We start from the raw sequence: 18802 nt of genomic DNA, 5'->3' as shown, positions 1-18802 counted from the left end.
CCGAAGGGCGCTCACCGATCGAGCTTGCTCCGGGCGGTGCCTGACCTTAAGATGGCGGCCAAGTGAGATGTTTCTGGGCACCGAGGGAGTCTCCATAACGCTGGCCCCCTAGCGCGCTTGGTTTGGAGGGCACGTGGAGGTGGAGGGGACAGCTGGCAGTGGTGAGGACCGATATCCAGCGGCCTCCGTGTGGACAGCGGAGCGACTACTGGCAGGATCTACCGGCAAAGGCAAGAAGGCTCCCGATTCCAAGTCCATGGGTCAGGTGGTCGAGCGGAGGAGGATTGTCGCTGCGGGGTCATAAGGCTGGTGGGGGCGAACTACTGCGGCACGACGTGGACGCTCTGATGGGGAGGACGTCCCGCACGCTCCCGACTGAGAAGACACCAAAGCCACAGGAAAATCGCGTGGCGAAGTACTTCCAGACACTGTCCAGCGCCACCGACGAGGGAGGACCGAGCGGAGGTGACGGAATGGCCTTGACGAAGGACGACCTGGTGGCCACGCTCCGGGACTTTAAAAAAGATCTCTGCGGAGAGCTCAAACGGGACCTTCACTCTAGCTTGGACCAACTGCGTGGGGACCTGACGGAGAAGCTCGGCGATTTGCGCCGTGATATTGACGCAGTGGGGTCCCGGGTCCTGGAGGTGGAGGAGAAGGTGCAAACGTTGGATAGAGCCTCCCGGGCGGAGTGTACATAGCTTCGCACACAGCTGGCGCAGCCCGCCCTGAAGCTGGAAGATATGGAGAACCGTACCCGGAGAGAGAATATACGGATGAGAGACCTGGAAGAAGGCGCGGAAGGCCCGGACCTGGAGGCGTTCATTATCGGCCTCTTTGGGGAGGTGGTGAACCGGCCAGACTTGAAAATAAAGCTGGAACGGGTGCACAGGGTCGGACCACCGGTTAACGGAGAGCGCAGGAGACCTAGGGACGTCCTGGCGAAGTTGCATGCCTTTCCGGTCAAGGAGGCCATCTTGGAAGCAGACAGGAAAAAGAAGGAGGTCTCGTTCCAGGGCCACAGCTGTTCTTTGTATCAGGACTTGTCGCAAGCCACTCTAGTGCGACGGCAGCAGCTCCGCCCGGTGACTGGCAAGCTTCGATAGGAAAACGTGCGCTACAGATGGACTTATCCCTTCGGGCTCAGCTTTGAACGGCACAATAAAAGACATCATATAACAGAGCTGAAGGAAGGGCTGCGCATCCTGGGCCTCCCCGCGGAAACAGACGACGCTGGGGTCCCGGAATCATCCGGCGCCGCGGCAGCCAGACCACAGGGGGAGCAGTGGCACCGGGCTCATCGCCAGCGAGGAGGGCCCAACCGTGAGTAAGGGCCGAGATGATGTGACGCGGGATTCACCAGGCTGAAGGATGGACGCGCCCTCGGGGGGTCTCCCGGCGGGGAGGCTCTGATCCCCTCGCGGCAGTTCCAGGAGGACGGCGGCGGGGCCGCGACGGGTCCAGCGAGAGGAGCGGCTGTCTCCACATGGACACTGAGGTTTTTGTTTTATCAGGTGCCATCTCTCTAGCATGCATGTTGTTGCTGATGTTCTCGCCGGTTGCGGGGCAAGTTGGTTGGGCTTGGAGTCCGTTGGGGCTGGGTCTTGGTTACCTTCCCTGGAACTACCCAAGGTTTGAGGTGTTCCATGGTCGGGTTTCTTTGGTTGGGGAGGTTGGTAGGGGGGGGAGGGGGGGAGGTAGGGGGGGCGGGTTTGGGGGGGGGCAAAGGTGGCAGGCTGCAACAACGACACGGAAGGGGCCAAGTGGGGGGCGACGAGGCATCACGGGGGGGCAGGTTGAGGCAGAGGCAGAGAGGCGCCGCGGGCTGGTACGGATGGATCCCACAACACACGGCGAGGGGGAGGTTTCCGACTCTACCTGAGCAGAGCGGGGAGGGGGTGGACCATTTAGGATGGTGACGTGGGCTACATGGAATGTGAAAGGGTTGAATGCACCCCAGAAGCGACAGAAGGTATTAAAGTATATTATAGATAGGGAGATTAAGGTAGTCGCCCTGCAGGAAACGCACCTTAAAAAGGAAGACGCGGGGCGGCTCAAACATAGGGCATACCCCCAGATTTTTCACTCCGCTGCCAACACAAAACATAATGGGGTGGCGGTATTGTTCCGCAACTCCACGCCCTTTCAAATAGCAGACACAAATAGGGATAAGGACGGGAGGTGGCTCATGCTCAAGGGGAGGCTGCAGGGACAACTTTGCACAATTGCGGTAGTATACGCCCCGAACACTGGACAGGCGGCGTTCACATCGCGCATGTTGGATTCCCTCGGCAGTTTTGCGGAAGGTCCCATCATCCTGATGGGGGACTTTAACTTCCTGTGGGATGGTCACCTAGATGGCTCCCACACTGCGGGGGTGAGGACGTCTGTGTTTCCTACGCGAGTCAAAGAGCGCTTCGACTCCCTTGGTCTTCGGGATGGGTGGCGGGCCTTTCACGGGACGGCGAAGGACTATACTTTCTATTCCCACGTCCACCGGACTTACACTCGGATAGACTATATTTTCCTAAGTCAGGCGTTAGTGGGGAAGGTGACCGGAGCGCAGATTCTCCCCATATCGGTCTCGGACCATGGGATGGTTCTTATGGAGCTGCAATGGGGAGGGAGGGGACACGGACATGGCAGATGGTACTTCCCTGGGGCCATCTTGAAAGATCAGGTGCGGAGGGCGGAGCTGACAGAGGCCATAGAGGCATATTTTCAGGGCAACCTCCCTGAGGACACCTCATATCAGAATACGTGGGACGCGTTCAAAGCGGTAGTGAGAGGCAAGTGCATTCAACTGCAGGCGTCACTGCGGAGACAACAGGCGTTGGAACGGGAAGCATTAGAGGAAGAGCTCAATGGGTTAGAGGGTAGACACAAAGCTGTGCCCTCTCGCGATTTACTGCGACAACTCACGGCGGTGAGGGGTAAATTACGGGCGATCTACAACGCCAGGGCGGAATATACCCTGCTGAGGCTTAGACGCGCGGGTTACGAACAGGGTGACAAAGTGGGGTCGCAGCTGGCGCGTAAGCTTAGAGTCCAACGTGCGAAATCGTATGTGGGAGGCATTCGGATAGGACCTGACCAGGTCACGCACGAGGAGGTAGCCAAGACCAGAGCCTTTCGGGATTTTTATGGCGCTCTATATAGTGGGGACACGCTTGCGCGGGACCTCCAAACGGCGTATTTAGATGGGGTGGAGTGCTCCCGACTTTCGCCGCCGGAAAGGGAGAGACTGGAAGAGCCCATCTCTGGGGAGGAAGTGCGGACTGCCATAAAGCGTCTCAAACTACATAAGGCGCCTGGCCCGGACGGCTATACAGCACATTTTTATAAGCACTTCGCAGACGAACTGGTCCCGCATCTGACAGCCTTGTTTCGGGCGGTGGCGAAAGAAGCACGAGTTTCCAATTCTATGGCGGAGGCGGTGATTACGGTTCTGCCTAAACCAGGCAAAGACCCGCAGTCGTGTGCGTCCTATCGCCCCATAGCCCTCCTGAACCTGGACGCCAAGCTCTACTCCATGATCTTAGCTAGCTGCCTGGACGACCTGCTACCCCGGTTGATCCACCCGGACCAATCTGGCTTCATTAAAGGGCGCCAGACACACGATAATATACGGCGCACGATCCACATTATTGAAAAAACTACTAGATTCAAAATTCCAGCTGTGCTGGTCGGGTTAGACGCCGAAAAAGCGTTTGACCGCGTAGATTGGCCCTTTCTATTCCTGACCTTACGGAAATTTGGTTTCGGGGACACCTTCATAGACATGGTGCGTGCTAACTATTGCCTTCCTTCCGCGAAAGTGGTGGTCAACGGGATAGCTTCCGAGCCCTTCCGACTGACTCGGGGCACTAGACAGGGGTGTCCGCTGTCCCCCCTGCTCTTTGCCCTAAGCAGAGAGCCCCTCGCCATTCGTGTGAGAGCGAATGCACTCATTAAAGGGATACGGTTTAGCGGGGAAGATCACAAACTCTCCCTCTTCGCTGATGATGTGCTGCTAACCCTGGGGGAGCCTCGCCTCTCTCTCGCCGCAGTGCGGGGGGAACTGCAGGACTTTGAGAAAGTGGCGGGCTTTAAGGTAAACATGACCAAGTCATACATATTGAATCTCACACTCTCAAGTGCGGAAGTGGCATCGCTGAAAGCCCAGACGTCGCTCTCGTGGGCAAGGCACTCTCTACAATATCTAGGGGTACAGCTTACGCCGAAGATTTCGGGGCTGTATGGAGCCAACTACACCAAGGTCCTGCCGCACTTGCGACAGGAGCTGAGGCGGTGGAAGCCTCTGTATATATCCTGGATGGGGCGAATCAATGCGGTAAAGATGATGGTGCTGCCCCAGGTCCTATATTTGTTTCAGGCTTTATCGATCCCGCTGGAGAAAGCGTTCCTTCCGCAGCTGAAGTCAATGATTACGAGGTTTGTGTGGCAGGGGGGGGAGGGCACGGCTCCCTTTTACAGTGCTTCGGAAACAGAGGGCGGAAGGAGGAATGGGCCTGCCGGACTTCGAGCTCTACTACCAAGCGGCCCAATTGCGGGTCGCGTTAGAATGGACGGCACGCGAATCGGAGAAGCATTGGCTTCATATGGATCGCGCGATCGCCGGCAGGTCGATCTGGGATCTGCTGTGGAAGCCAAGGAGAGACAGACCGCCAAATGCCTATCTTAGCACACCGACACGCACTACTTTGGAGGTATGGGATAGGGTCACGCGGAGAGAGGGGTGGACGACATTCCCTTCGCCATACACCCCGATACACTTTAATCCGGCCTTCCCGCCAGCCAGAGACGAGGGTCCTTTTGACAAGTGGCATGAAGGGGGTTGTCTAAAGTTGGCGGACCTGTTTGCCAATGGGGCGTTCCGCTCGTTTCAGAATTGTAAGGGAGAATTTGGGGTTCCAGATAGTGAGCACTACCACTATTTACAACTAAAACACTGGGCCACGCCGACACCGATTAGGGAGGCGGGATGTCGGGACCTCGGGACCTCACTGTCATGGAGAAACTGGTGCTGACTAAGGCGGGTTCTATGAAGGGGGCAATTTCGACTCTCTACCGGATGCTGTTGACTACGTTACATACGCCCAGGGCCAGGTATATGGGGTTTTGGGAGCACCTCCTGGGGAGAGAGATCGCAGACGCAGAGTGGAGGGGATTGTGGCGTAACATACCCAGATATAACCTGTCGGTGGGCTTGAGGGAGGCACATTACAAAACCATATTTGATTGGTATTTATACCCAACGAAATTGGCCAGGATCTTCCCGGGGACCTCTGCACTCTGCTGGCGGGGATGCGGCCTTCTAGGAGATTTCAAACATATATGGTGGGACTGCCCCAGCATACGACCTTTTTGGGAAGAAATCCTAGCGCAGCTTAAAGATATCTTAGGCATCACACCCCCCGGGGGGATCGACCACATGATACTAGGACTTCGGGGGGAGGATTGGGACGGAGTGTCCAGAGATGACAAGGCTATATGGTGGCTTTGCGTGGGGGCGGCCAAGCTTACAGTGGCGGCGGCGTGGAAAAAACAGGGCGCTCCGGCTTTATCGCTGTGGCACGCCCGCCTATGGCGCCTGCTTTCGTTGGAGCGCCTGGCCTCGTGTTTCCGGGATGATCCCTCAGCCTTTGAAGAGTCTTGGGGTGCCCTGCTGTCTTACCTGTCAAAGGGCCTACCTGCGGCAGTATATCCGCCCACTTTGAGAGCTTTGCGTCTCTTCCAGACCTGACAGGGGACGGGCATGGGGAGGGGTAGGGCCCCGCAGCGAACATGATTGAGTTTCGGGGGGGGGTCCTGCGCTACCCCAGGCTGGCATTTACCTATTCGGACGCTTTGCAGATGCCACGGGGGGTGGGAGGGGTGGCTGGGGGCTTGGGGGGTAGGGTGGGATCTCGGAGGAGTTGGGGGGTGATTCCCAGTGGCTGGACATGGAGCATCTGTACCACCTATGGAGCATCATATGGACACTTAGGGCCGGGGACACCCTGCAGTTACTAGTTCTTGTATGGTTATAACTGTGCACTGATAATGATGCTGTGAAACTCAATAAAAATGATTTACATAAACAAGTGCAGAAACGAATTGAATATATCCATGCAGACTCTGTAGTCATGCAGATGATACACAGTGTGGTAAAGCTAGCATACGGGAGAGTCACATATTGAATATAGTAGCTTCTTAATTTCATGGTCCATGAGAAGCATTTGTCTGTGTCCCGTAAAGTGTGGCACCTTCCAGACAGCAACTACACCCTGAGAACAGTGGAGCTTAAAAATCCAGAGAAAAATAACTTGGGTCTTCTGAAAGAGCTAAGCTAATCAGAGTCATCATAACAATAAACTTTATTGTGACTAAATCTTATCAACCCAGCCTTATTGACAGGTTCTTTAGAGATCCTTTGCTAACACACTGAGCAAACCTACTTCTAACAAAGTGGCATTAAACAAATACATGAGAGAGGGAGAGGAGAGGAGAGGAAAGGAGAGGAGAGGAGAGGAATATATGACAACACTTAATAGGATAAACACTGACAACTTTTGCCCGCCTTGAATAAAATGAACCAAATTTACCTAATAAAATCTAGTATGCACACTCAATTAGCCAAAATTAATATACGATCTCCAAGAGGATAAAGCAACATTTTCTTTGGGGTGCTGGTGTCTAAAGTACTGTTTTGCATAGCAATCACCATTGGGAAATTTCGCAGTGAAAATACTGAAAAATAGCACAAACAAACTTGTGCCAGATTTAGCAGGCATGTACTGCTTGGTGCCATTTGGTGCTTTCCACTGATTCTGTGCCCTTTTGTTGAGCTCTTACAGGAGATACTATAAAAATGGTAGGATTATCTATAATCAATTAATATACATATCTATAAATGTTTGATTATAATAATCTTTAGAAAACCGAAAATCTAATTTCTCATTGTATAATATTTTATTGTGTTTGTGAAGGGGGGATGCAAAGAATTTGGATTCCTCCTTTGATGGAGTGATAACATTTTCTAAATGTCGTCTTTATGTAAGTTCTTGTATTTGATTGGAATCCTAGTCATCTGCATGTAATCTTTGTGAATGGCTAATCAGGACAACAATCTGTGCTGTCGGCTCTAGTACACTCCTGTGGAATATATAAATAACTTGATATTGAGATAGTCACTAACAATTCTATCACTTTATTGTTGCCATTTTGAATTAGCAACAGTGATCTTGTACATGGCCAAAAAATTAGGACTATAAACACTGCAATGCCACTATCTTTAAATATTGGCCTACTACATTTATGAGACAAAAATCACAACTGTCGCATTTAAATGATCACAAGCACTAAAGAGATGCATATTAACTCTGCTAATGCTTAACATATTAACATATTATCAGCACAACCCTTAAACACAACTTTAAATTTAAAGTTTGAAGTTACTTTACTTTGAAGAAAGACTTAGCTAAACTTTAGCTGAGGGTGACTGTGAAAGATTTTGTATGATTTATGTATGATAATATAGTTTCCAGAACACAGATTCTAAAAATATTGGACATTATCCAATAAAGGTGCTGATGCAACCTAAATTCAACCTCTGCACAAACAACATTGATAAATGGACATCAGCTACAATATCTTTGATAACACTTATTTTCACAAAACTTTCAAAGTATATGACATGTTTGCAATATTCGAATACCCAGATGTGATTCCATCCCAGTTACATGGGATGGAACCACATTTTCAGAGGGAAAACAAGTGGAACAATACCCTACATTACAAAACCTATAATCATACTGTGTTGTGCAATAACCTTATGAAGGATAATACTTAGTTACCATTGAATGACCTGGATTCAACAGGTAACATACTCATGTGTTCATTTTAACACTAGTTAAACCAACACTCATATAAACCGACTGAATGCTTGACTCACTGAACTTAATCTCTCAATTAAGACACAGCTACTTAACCACAAAGTTACTCTCTTACCCATAAATAGTGGGGCTTGGAGTTAAGGTTGTGCCAGAGCCTTAACTAGTGAAGTCTTTTTAGATTTTTGGTTGTAGGTGTCATGCCGCTGCATTTATGCCATCCAGACATTCCCCTCATCCAATCCTTAATTACCTTATACCTTAGATTTTGCAGTAAATAATAAAAACAGAGTTACGTGGAGTCTTATGAATGGCACTTTGAGGATTTCAATAATGTTATGGTCCAATTGTAATTCCACGGCCAACAGACACTTACATTATTTGCTACTATCCTAGTAACTGATAAGAAATATTTGCTCCCGTAGGCCATTGCAGGGAAATAGATGTTCACTGACAAGTTGCTGATGGAATAGCATCCAATGTATTGAATCTGTCCATGGAAAAGGAAACAAAATATTTGAACACTTACTATAATTAAACATTCAGATACAACTACTATTGTTTCTAGTAATGCAAATGTTGTTTATTTATTATGTTTTGCCTTATCCCAAAAAGGACAATCTTCTTAATTAAAGTGTCATTGACGATCTTACACAAATATTGACACTGTGCCTATTTACAGCCTATTCCCCCCCCCCCCCCAAAAGAAAAACATTACTTACCTATAACAGTACTACTTTAGAATTGGTGGATCTTCTAGATTCAAAAACTTCATCAAATATTTAGTGCTACTAGGTTGAAAATCTGAAATAACTTTAAAATCGTTATTTCACTTTATTATTCAGCCAGTGATTTGGCTTTTTGAAAGTCAATGAATGGTTGGAAACATCTTGTGCTGCCACAATAGCCATCTTAGAATTGTATAGTTTGGAATTGGAGTGCATATTTGTAGGCACCAGTTTCACAGGTGAAAAGTGAGGGTCCATGCAAATCTCAAAGATACTAATGTTGAAAGAACGCTGTTACAGGTAAGTTACTATTTGGTATTTGGATCTGTTAATAGATTCACAAGCTTTCTTGTGAAGCTTACCACACTGCATCAGGATTTCAGCAAAGTTTACAGAACTTAAAATGGGATATGCGTCAGTTCTGCTGGGTCCACTGATAGGCTGGCAGAGCACCTTTAGGTCCACATCTAAGGATTCAGGACTTGGGTGGCACCACTTGGCAGGCTAGGACTCACAGATGGCAGAGTCCAGGTGCTAGGTTGAAGGTTGTTGGAGCCTTGTGTCCCTGTTCAGGAGGCCAGCCGACTAGTACTTGGAGTCATTCTGGGGTCCTGGGTTCAAAAGATGCGGGTTCACTCCTTCTTACCCATGCACACCCATGGAAGAGGGCAGGCGGTCAGCACAGTGAGGCAGCAGTCTAGCAAGGCAGCAGTTCAACAGGGCAGAGGTCCAGCAGAGTGGCAGTCCATTCAGCAGCACAACAGTCCTCCTTCCTGGCAGAGAATCCACAGGTCCAGAGTGTATTGAAGAGTTGGTATATTTGGTCTATTATTTATACCCAATTCTGCCTTTGAAGTGGGAGAAGCTTCTTGAGATTTCCCTTTGAAGTCCCCAGGCATCCTGCCTTCCCTTCTGTGGCTCCAGGCTAACTACAGGGGGTATGCAGCCATTTGTGTGCAGGCAGGACACAGCCTACTCAAGTGTAAGTACGGTTGGGCCCAGCTCCGCCCTCCATCCTACCAATGATGGCTCATTCAGACACACCTAAGCTCTACATCCAGTCATGCGACCCTGGGACAGGCTACAGACACTGAATGGTTAAAGAAGGAAAAAAGCACTTTCCCGTGGCATTTCCAAAATTGTAATTTAAAATCTGATTTTACCAAAAGAGATGATTTGCACAATTCCAAAGACACCAAACATAAACTGGTTATATGTTCCATTTGGAAGTTACAGCTTATTAAATGTAATAAGGTAACTCCAATATTATCCTATGGAAGAGGTAGGCCTTGAAAAATAAAGTTAAGAATTTTTCAGTTCCAGGACATGTAAAGCTTGAAAATATATGTCCAACCTTTTAAATACACTGCACCCAGCCCTTTGTGCTGTCCTTGGCCTACCATAGGGGTGACTTTGATGTATTAAAAAGTTGGGGTTCAGCCTGGCAGAAGGCGTATGTTGGCAGATACAAATGCCAGTTAAATACTTCACACAGAGGCTTCAATGGTAGGCCGGAGACATGTTTAAATGGCTATGTAAATGTGTGGCATAGCATTTAGCACTTGTAGCATTTCATTTACAGCCCGGTGTACATGTAGTACCACTTTACTAGGGACTTGTAAGTAAATTAAATATGCTAATTGGGGATAAGCCAGTGTTAACATGTTTTAAGGAGTGTTAAAGTGTGCAGAGTCCTAGGGCCAGCAAAAACAATATCCGCAATAATGGAGGAGGAAGACAAAGAATTTTGTGAAAGACCACCCTATAGCTGACAGGTCTAACACTTGCTTATTCCTAAATTTAGCTTTGAGCCTTAAGGAATAAATTGGAATTTTAAGATGTAATGCTGAGAATACATCAGGCTGGGTGAGCTGAGAGTGTCTGTGGAAGAGTGGGTCTGCAAGATTTAAATTGGCGCATGGTTTACTAAAGCATGAAAACTCGTTATTCCAGGAACTTGAACCTGTTAGAAAACAATCCTAAGAGAAAATACTTGGAAAGAGAATGAGATTGAGGGGCTACATTGGAAATAGCTCTACAGAATTATTATGTCATTTAGTATTTCCAAAGTATTATTGTTAAAGGATTGTATTACTGAATAAAGGCTATCAGAATATTGTGCTAAAATAATATTTAGGGGAAACAATATTGAGGGACAAAATAGCGAAAGTTGAATGCACATAGGGACGTATGGATTTACTATTCATAACTTCACATCTATGCACCTTGTCGATTTATGTTCCGCGTAGCTACATACATGTGAGTTCAGCTATAGAAAATCTAGACCTACTTCCCTCTTGATACTTTTTCCCCCCCGATATTTTGTCCACAATATTGTGCCCTATCAATATTCTGGGGACACACCTCATTACGGTATGTTGGTGGCAGGTGAAGTATGGCCAAAAATGGTTTGTTTTCATCCAAGCGCATTAGGTGGGAACATATAAAGGTCTTGATTATGTGGAACAATTCAGAAAATCCCTACCCCAATAACCAACTTTATAAATGACTATAAGCCATAAATTAGACATGCAGGCGGAGTGAAGCCCATGCTTTAACTATATTCTACACTAGTAATTTTTATGCTGCACTCTATGCTTGTGTGTATTCAACTAGGTTTAGGATTAAATCTTTTATATTTCTATCCATTTTATATACAGTAATAGTGGAAATACTACTCTAGATTTAGGTACAGACAAAAGAACATAGTTAACTTCCTCAATCCATAATATAGGCAAAATGTAAGGACATAGTAGAGCTAGAATATCTAACAAGCATTGGCAACGCCAATAGGTTTTGCCAATGCGAATTCTATTTACTTTGTCAATGTTTTTTTACGTATTGCAGAGCAGTTGAACTGCTGTGTAACATGGCTTAAAGTAAAAAAAAAAGAAAAAAAAAACCCTTAATGTCACAGACAATGCTGGCCACATCATAGCTCTTTTAAAAAAAATGTAAGCCATGTTGCACAGCAGCTCAACTAATGTGCGACATTTAAAAAACATTGACAAAGCCAATAGAATTCGCATAGGCAAAACCTATTGGCTTTGGAAACAAGCGTTAAGTTACAAAGAGAGCGCATAACTGTTACATTGCTTGCAGAATTCAGGTTTGATTCTTAGCAGTTGCTTTTTCAATTACTCCTTCATTTTGGGCACCACAGTTTATGAATATAAAATACATGTTTCGTTTCTTTTCAGACAAAAAAATACTTATGTTTGTAAGCACGTTTACACCTGCACAAAAGCACTGCATGCAGCTGTAATGTGCGAATCATTAGAACAGGAAAACATTTCTCTATTTCGCATTAATGCCTCTGCTGTGAGACTTTTGTTGGAAAGAAACAATGTTTTCTTTCACAGATCTCATTATTTGACACAAATGCTTTCATCAGTTAGTTCAGGATTGTAATTAATTAGCAACTTCACAGCACCTTTTTTCTGCTCGCACAAATTTTCCTACTTGGGTTTTGAGTTTTATGTACTTTCACCCTTATGCATCAAGCCAAAATCCAGTCGGTAAAATACCGATTCGGTAATAGCTCCCGGTAATGTGTGAAAAATACCCAATCCCAATGCATCAACCCAAAACCCGAGCAAATAACGAATCGCTAAATAAATAACCTCGAACATACCGAATCGCTAATACCCAAAATGCTAATTTACCGATTCGCTAAATACCGAATTCGCAATTACCGAAATCACTATTAGCTCCCGGAAATTGCCAACAGCAAATAACGAATCGCACCCCAATGCAACAAAACTCGCTAATAACGAAAATCCCAAAAATCGCTATTTTGCCAGAGCTAAATAAGGGGAATCAAAACCTGGAGGTAAAGTCACAAAAAAAAAATAAAAAAAAAATAAAATAAAATCCTACATGTGCAAATGATTGAGGCAATCACTAAACCCTTAAATTTGGCCCAGGAGACCCTGTTGGCTCCCACAAAATGGCTGCCCTCTACGTGCTTGCAAGGAGGATGCGGATAAATGCAGCAGGACAGCGCAGGAGAAGGGTCCAGGAGCGAGTGTTCAGACTGCGCATAACCCTGCTCGGCCAGAATGAGGACGAGGTGTACCAGAAATATCGCCTCAATCGCGCTATGATCATGCGCCTGATTGCAGACCTGGAACCATTACTGCAGCACCAGACACACCGGACCAATGCAATCCCTGCGCACGTTCAGGTCCTATGCAGCCTGCACCTACTGGCCTCAGGGAGTTTCCAGGGGGTAATTGCGGTTGCCGGAGGTGTGTCGCAAAGCGCACTGTCACGCTTCTTCAAAAAATTTCTAGATGCCATGCTGACAATGCTACACACACACATCAGCTTCCCCACAACCCCACAGCAGTTGGACCGCACCAAACAGGCTTTCTACCAGGTGGCACAATTCCCACATGTGATTGGATGCATCGACTGCACGCATATCGCCATATGCCCTCCGTCAGCAAATGAGTACCTTTTCAGGAACCACAAGTCATACCACTCGATCAACGTGCAGGTTGTGTGCGATGCCAACAACATCATAACGGACCTAGTGGCACAATTCCCAGGGAGCACACACGACTCATACATCTTCCGCAACAGTGGAATGCACAGGCGACTACTCAATGGCGAATTTGGAGAGGGACTCCTGTTAGGTAAGTAGAACTACGCTTCCCCACACCAACACCACACATGTATGTACATCACCAATGCTAAGTCTATGCTTCTATCTTCTAGGTGACAGTGCTTACGCCCTGCGGGAATACATACTAACCCCATACCTAAATCCAGCAACCCCGCAGGAACATCGCTACAACGCTGCACACATCAGCACGAGGAATGTGATAGAGCGGACTTTTGGGATTCTCAAGAGCCGCTTCCGTATCCTCCACAAGACTGGCGGCGCAATGCTATACCAACCAGACACATGCTGTCGAATAATTGCTGTATGTGCAATGCTGCACAACATTGCCACCAGAAGGGGGATACCCATGGAGGTGGACAGGGATGACGACCCCCAGGCTGACCAACCACCCGCCCAACGACGACCGGCACACATCCCAAACACAGCAGAGGGCCATAGGAGGCGGACAGACATAACGCAAAATCATTTTTGACCCTGGGTAAAATGAGACATTACAAGTTGGTGTTGGGTGCAACTGTTTAATGCACAGTAGCACTGAGGATTGTGCAACAGAACTAGCATTGTGAATCATGCTCCGATTGCATAAATGTAAATAAAAGGTTCCTTAAAGTCAGGCCTGTGCAAACAGAATAATTGGATGGCCATGGTTGCTCCACCATGGACCTGCAGCATGTCCAAATTTCTAGTGGCGCTTGCCACGTACACCAAGCCTCCGCTCAGGTGCATCCAAACCCTCACCACGGCCTGTCCCCGTGGAGGCACGCGAACTTCGGCGCCTGGTGCTGGCCTCTGCCAGTGACACGCTGCTGACACTGGAGGCAGCCTCACTGGTGTCATCCCCTCCCAATGCTGCAGCACTGCATGTGCTGCTCTGAAGTTGTTCCACAGCAGTGGTGATGTGTCCCAGTGACTTGGCAACATCACCGCAGAAGTGCCCAAGGTCCACCTGCAGGGAGACTGTGCGGCGTGCCAACACAGCGGTGCAGTTGCTGTGCCGTTGTATGGCCTTGGTAGCGGCGGCAGAACGCAACATTAGCTGCCGGTTACTCCTCCTCTGGGACTCATGGCCCTCCCTGATGGCACGGGTGAGCTCACGTACCTCCTCCCTGAGCTGAGCATTGCCATCAGCAACCGCAGTGGTCTGGTCCCTGACCGCCGTGCCCATGTCCCTGACCGCGGAGCCCATGTCGGTGACTGCTGCAGTCATGGCGCGCATCTCCCTCGCTAGGCGCACGATGTTGCAGCTGATGCTAGCCACATGTCTTCCCTGCAGGTTCTGTGTGCGCAGCATCCTCTCCTCAATTGCAGAGGTTGTTGGGACATCCTGGTCAGCTGAGGAGACGGAACTGCGACGGGCCCTGTGACGCCGTGCGTGTCTTGAGCCTCCATGTGGTGCAGCAGGTGGTGTGGATGTGCGCTGCGTGGGTGCCAATTGCGGGGGGGGGGGTTGCCATCTCCTGCAAGGGCGCAACTTGGTGCCTGTGCCTCTGCGGTATTGTGGCTGTACTGGCTGCAGGCTGGCTTGCTGGTGCCGTTGCTTGTGGCGCAGGTGGTGGTGCCTTGGCTTGTGGCGCAGGTGCCTTGGCTTGTGGCACAGGTGCTGGTGCCGTTGATTGTGGCGCTGGTGGAGGTGGTGCTGGTGGGGTGGCAGGTGTTGGCGGTGCGTGCGCATCCTGCGCAGTCTCCTGGTCTGACTCCACGGGTGTCTCAGATATGATCAGCTGGTCGCTGTCGTCAGAGTCCCCAGGTGATGCATCTGTGTGTGAAACAGTGCATGATTAGTGGGATGATTACACCTACATAGTGTTGTACCCATCAATGTCCCTCTGTGGTCCAACAAATGAACAGTCTACAGCCATGTACAAAATATGTGTTGTGTGCGGATTTACGCCTGTACCTGCACTCTGGGCTGACTAGACTACAACTCCCAAGATGCAGTAGTGTCATGTGTGGAACTGTCTGTGCCAGAGCTGCAGACACAGTGAGATTGGGCTGGGGGCATGGGTATGGATTTACGCTATGCTGGGTGTGGCACAGGCATGCATCTTACCTTGGGCACTTGTGGCTGCGCCGGACGTGTCCATCTGGATCACCCCCACGACGGCTTCCCGCTCTATCGTCCCTTCCACAAGGTCCTCCAGGGCTGTGTTGGATGGTGCAGTGCTTGTTCCGCCTCCAGTCCTTCTTGCCTCCCGGAGCCTCTCAGCAATCCTCTCTTTTGCGCGCTTCCGGAGGTCATACCACCTTTTTTTAAGGTCGTCAATGCTGCGGCTAGTGACGCCAACCGCATTGACCCTCTCACGGATGCGCTGCCAGATGCGCCGCTTCTCGGTCTCAGGCACCTTGAGGGACAGCTTGCCAAAGAGGCGGTCGTGTTTGCTGGACACTCCCTCGATGAGGTACTCCAGCTCCCTGTCTGAGAACTTCTTCTTGCGCTTGCGTGCAGATTCAGCGCTGGATGGCACTTCCTGCGACATGATGGATGTGTGCTGTGAATGGCAGAATCTGTGTGGCCTCACTCTGCACAGCCTGTCCCTCTTTCCAGCTCCTGTCTGCTCCTCTGTCGAGGCTATGTGGGTGGGGCAGCAGTATTTCCTGGTTGGTGATGTCATCAGCCTGTTCCCGGAGCGACGCGGCAATTTGCGATTTCGCTATTACCGATTCGGTAATTGCTAATTCGGTATTACCGAACTCGCTATTTGCCAAATCGGTATTACCGAACTCGCTATTTGCTAGTGGGGCCGTTTGCGTGCCCCGCTATTAAGGAATCGGTAAATTTAGCGATTTTTAAGGAATCGCTAAATTTCACCGAATCTGTTGATGCATGCCAATTACCGATTCCTTAATGGCGATTCCTTATTTTTCGCTATTAAGGAATCGGTATTAGTTTGGTTGATGCATATGCCCCTTAATGTCTAAAAAAAAAAAAAGCAAAAAATATTTTAGTTCTTTCATCTCTTTATGATGCTCTTCTTCGTACCATTTTAATTCTGTTCTTTGTATGAAGACCACTTCTTTGCTTGAAAGCAGGCGTGGAAATATGTTGTTTAAAAAAATTCAAAACGGAAACATTAATCTTTTCGCTTACCCATTTTAAACATAACTGCCAGTGATTTAATGATTGTATATATCTTACCCATTTTAAACATAACTGCCAGTGATTTAATGATTTTATACATCTAACGGTGTCTCAATGCATTAGAAAAAATAAATATTTTAGGCATTTAACACATGCACTGTGTCAGTTGAAATTGTACGCCTTCTTTTTCTATGTAGAACTAACCTTTCTTTCCTTACACATTTAAATATTTTTGGTCTTCACCTTTCACATACATTAAATGCACTTCATGGCCATATTAGTAATTACTCTGACAGACTAGGCAAATGCACACAGAGCTGAAACGTTTCAAAATACAAAACCCGCATTACAGTCACGGCGTCACAGTAACATGGTGATTTTCAGCAGGTCACACTGTTTATGGCCCATTAACAATTGAGACTTCAGAAAATTTTGACGCAAATGATAAAAATCTCTTCACACGAAAGAGGCATCCATCTTTTAACACAAGAATCAACAATGCTTGCAACATATTTGGCATAGACTGACATCAAAGTGAAAATGCCAAAAGCAAGCATTGTTGAGATTGTGTTAATGGATATCTGTCTCTTTCCTATGAAGACGTCTTATCATTTGCCAACAGTTTCTGAAGTCTCGCCAATGAATGAGCCATAAACAGTGTCATGTGCCTAAAATCACTATAGGCCTAATTGCGTTGTCGGTAGGTAAGCCTCCGACCGCTCGTAGGAGGCTTACCTTCCGCCAACATAGGTTTAAAGTCCGACCGCCGAATTTCAATGTTGGAGGTCAGACAGTAAACCAGTCAATCTGACTGTGTTCCAACGGGCTCAATGAGCCTGTCGGCAAGTTGGATACCACCATAATCCCTTACGGACGGCGTTTATGCCAACGAGATTATGAAGTCAGTTTCAAACAGCCTTTCCATGTGAGGCTTTCTGACATGGAAAGGTTGTCGGAAAGTGACTTTGTTGGCCCCTAGCAGGGCCCACATCCCTCCATACTGCCTATGGTTGTTGGCCTGGGGGGCAGCTATAGGTGCCCCCCCAGTAAATCCCTCCACCGTGTGGCAGGCAACGTGAGGTACTTGCCACACGGTGCAGGGATTTACACAAACTCCCATTTCTCTATGGGAGCTTGTGCTACGGGAGGTTTCAGCCTGCCGCACAAGCTCCCATAGAGAAATGGGAGTTTGCAACTGCATCACGTGCGGTCACATGGTAATACGGTGTTCGAAACTGCCGACCTATGGTTAGTCGGTTCCCAAACCAAGATGGTGTCGGTTGAAGGCAACTCGGACCGACATTGTAATAGGGCACAAAATGTTATTGTGATGCTGAGACTCAAATTCAGGTTTTGTACTTTGAAATATCTGTGCTTTGTGTAGAATCGCCCAGTATGGCAGAGTAATTATTAATGTGGCCACAGAGTGCATTTGAAGTATGTGAAAGGAGAAGACCAAAATATTTAAGCATGTAAGAACAGAAAGGTTAATTCTACATAGAAATAAAGGCATACAATTTCAACTGACACTGTGCATTTGTTAAATGCCTAAAGCATTTCTTTTTTTCTCTAATGAAAGTCTTTTGTCAAATGCATTGTGACGCGGTAGATGTATAAGATCAATAAATCAGCTGGGAGTTATGTTTAAACTGCGTAAGACAAAAGATAAATCTTACTGTTTCAAATTGTTTAGCTCAACACATTTCCATGCCTGCATTTCAGCAATGAAATGGTCTTTACACAAAGAAATGTAATTGAAATGTTACGAAAAAGAGGATGATGCAGGAGATGAAATAACTAAAGCATTTTTTATTAAGATACAAAGAATGTAAAACACATAACCCAAGTAAGATCATAATTAAGTTATATTCCTATTGCAGTCACCTGTGCTGTATTTGATGTTCTAAAACATGTCACAAAATTAAGTCCGACATAGCACAAATAATTATTTGTTATTTGTAAATTCATGTTGAAAGTTTGTGCAAGCAGAAACGAATACTGTGAAGTTGCTAACTAATTACAATCCTGAACTGATGAAAGCATTTGTGTCATATGAGATCTGTGAAAGAAAAGATTGGTTCTTTCCATCGGAAGTCTCAGGGCAAATACATTAATATGAAATAGAGAAATGTTTTCCTGTTAAATTGATTCATGCATGATATCTGCATGTGGTGCTTTTCTGCATGTGAAAATGTGCTTGCAAACATACATATATTCTGTCTACAAAGAAACAAAACTACATGTATTTTATATTCATGAATCGTGGTGTTCAAAATTTAGGAGTCATTAAAACAAAAACTATTAAGAATGAAACCTGAATTCTGTTAGCAATGTAACAGTTGCATGTGTTCTCTTTTGTAACTATAAAAACGTGCTCCACATGCAGACGCCATAGAAACTTAACATTAAAAGTAATCCGAATAAAACATTCTGTGAGTGGGGTTAAAGTTTGTATGCAATGTAACCAGTTCATGCTCTTTTTGTAGCTATA

The 18802-nt window shown here is 47.2% G+C and overlaps 1 protein-coding gene across 4 annotated transcripts in view; it reads right to left on the bottom strand.

The window, feature by feature from the left end:
* ITGA10 (integrin subunit alpha 10) overlaps positions 1–18802 on the bottom strand; it is a 307154-nt gene that overhangs the window by 16805 nt on the left and 271547 nt on the right. For all 4 annotated transcript variants that reach the window (XM_085637685.1, XM_085637688.1, XM_085637687.1 and 1 more), the window contains one exon: positions 8251–8364. In XM_085637685.1, coding sequence (XP_085493811.1) covers positions 8251–8364 — 114 coding nt within the window. The remainder of the gene's footprint in view (positions 1–8250; positions 8365–18802) is intronic.

The sequence above is a fragment of the Triturus cristatus genome, chromosome 12 (genome assembly GCF_964204655.1).
Source record: "Triturus cristatus chromosome 12, aTriCri1.1, whole genome shotgun sequence".
NCBI classification, from domain to species: domain Eukaryota; kingdom Metazoa; phylum Chordata; class Amphibia; order Caudata; family Salamandridae; genus Triturus; species Triturus cristatus.
The sequence above is the reverse complement of the archived record's forward strand: the minus strand, read 5'-3'. Positions and strand labels throughout refer to the sequence as shown.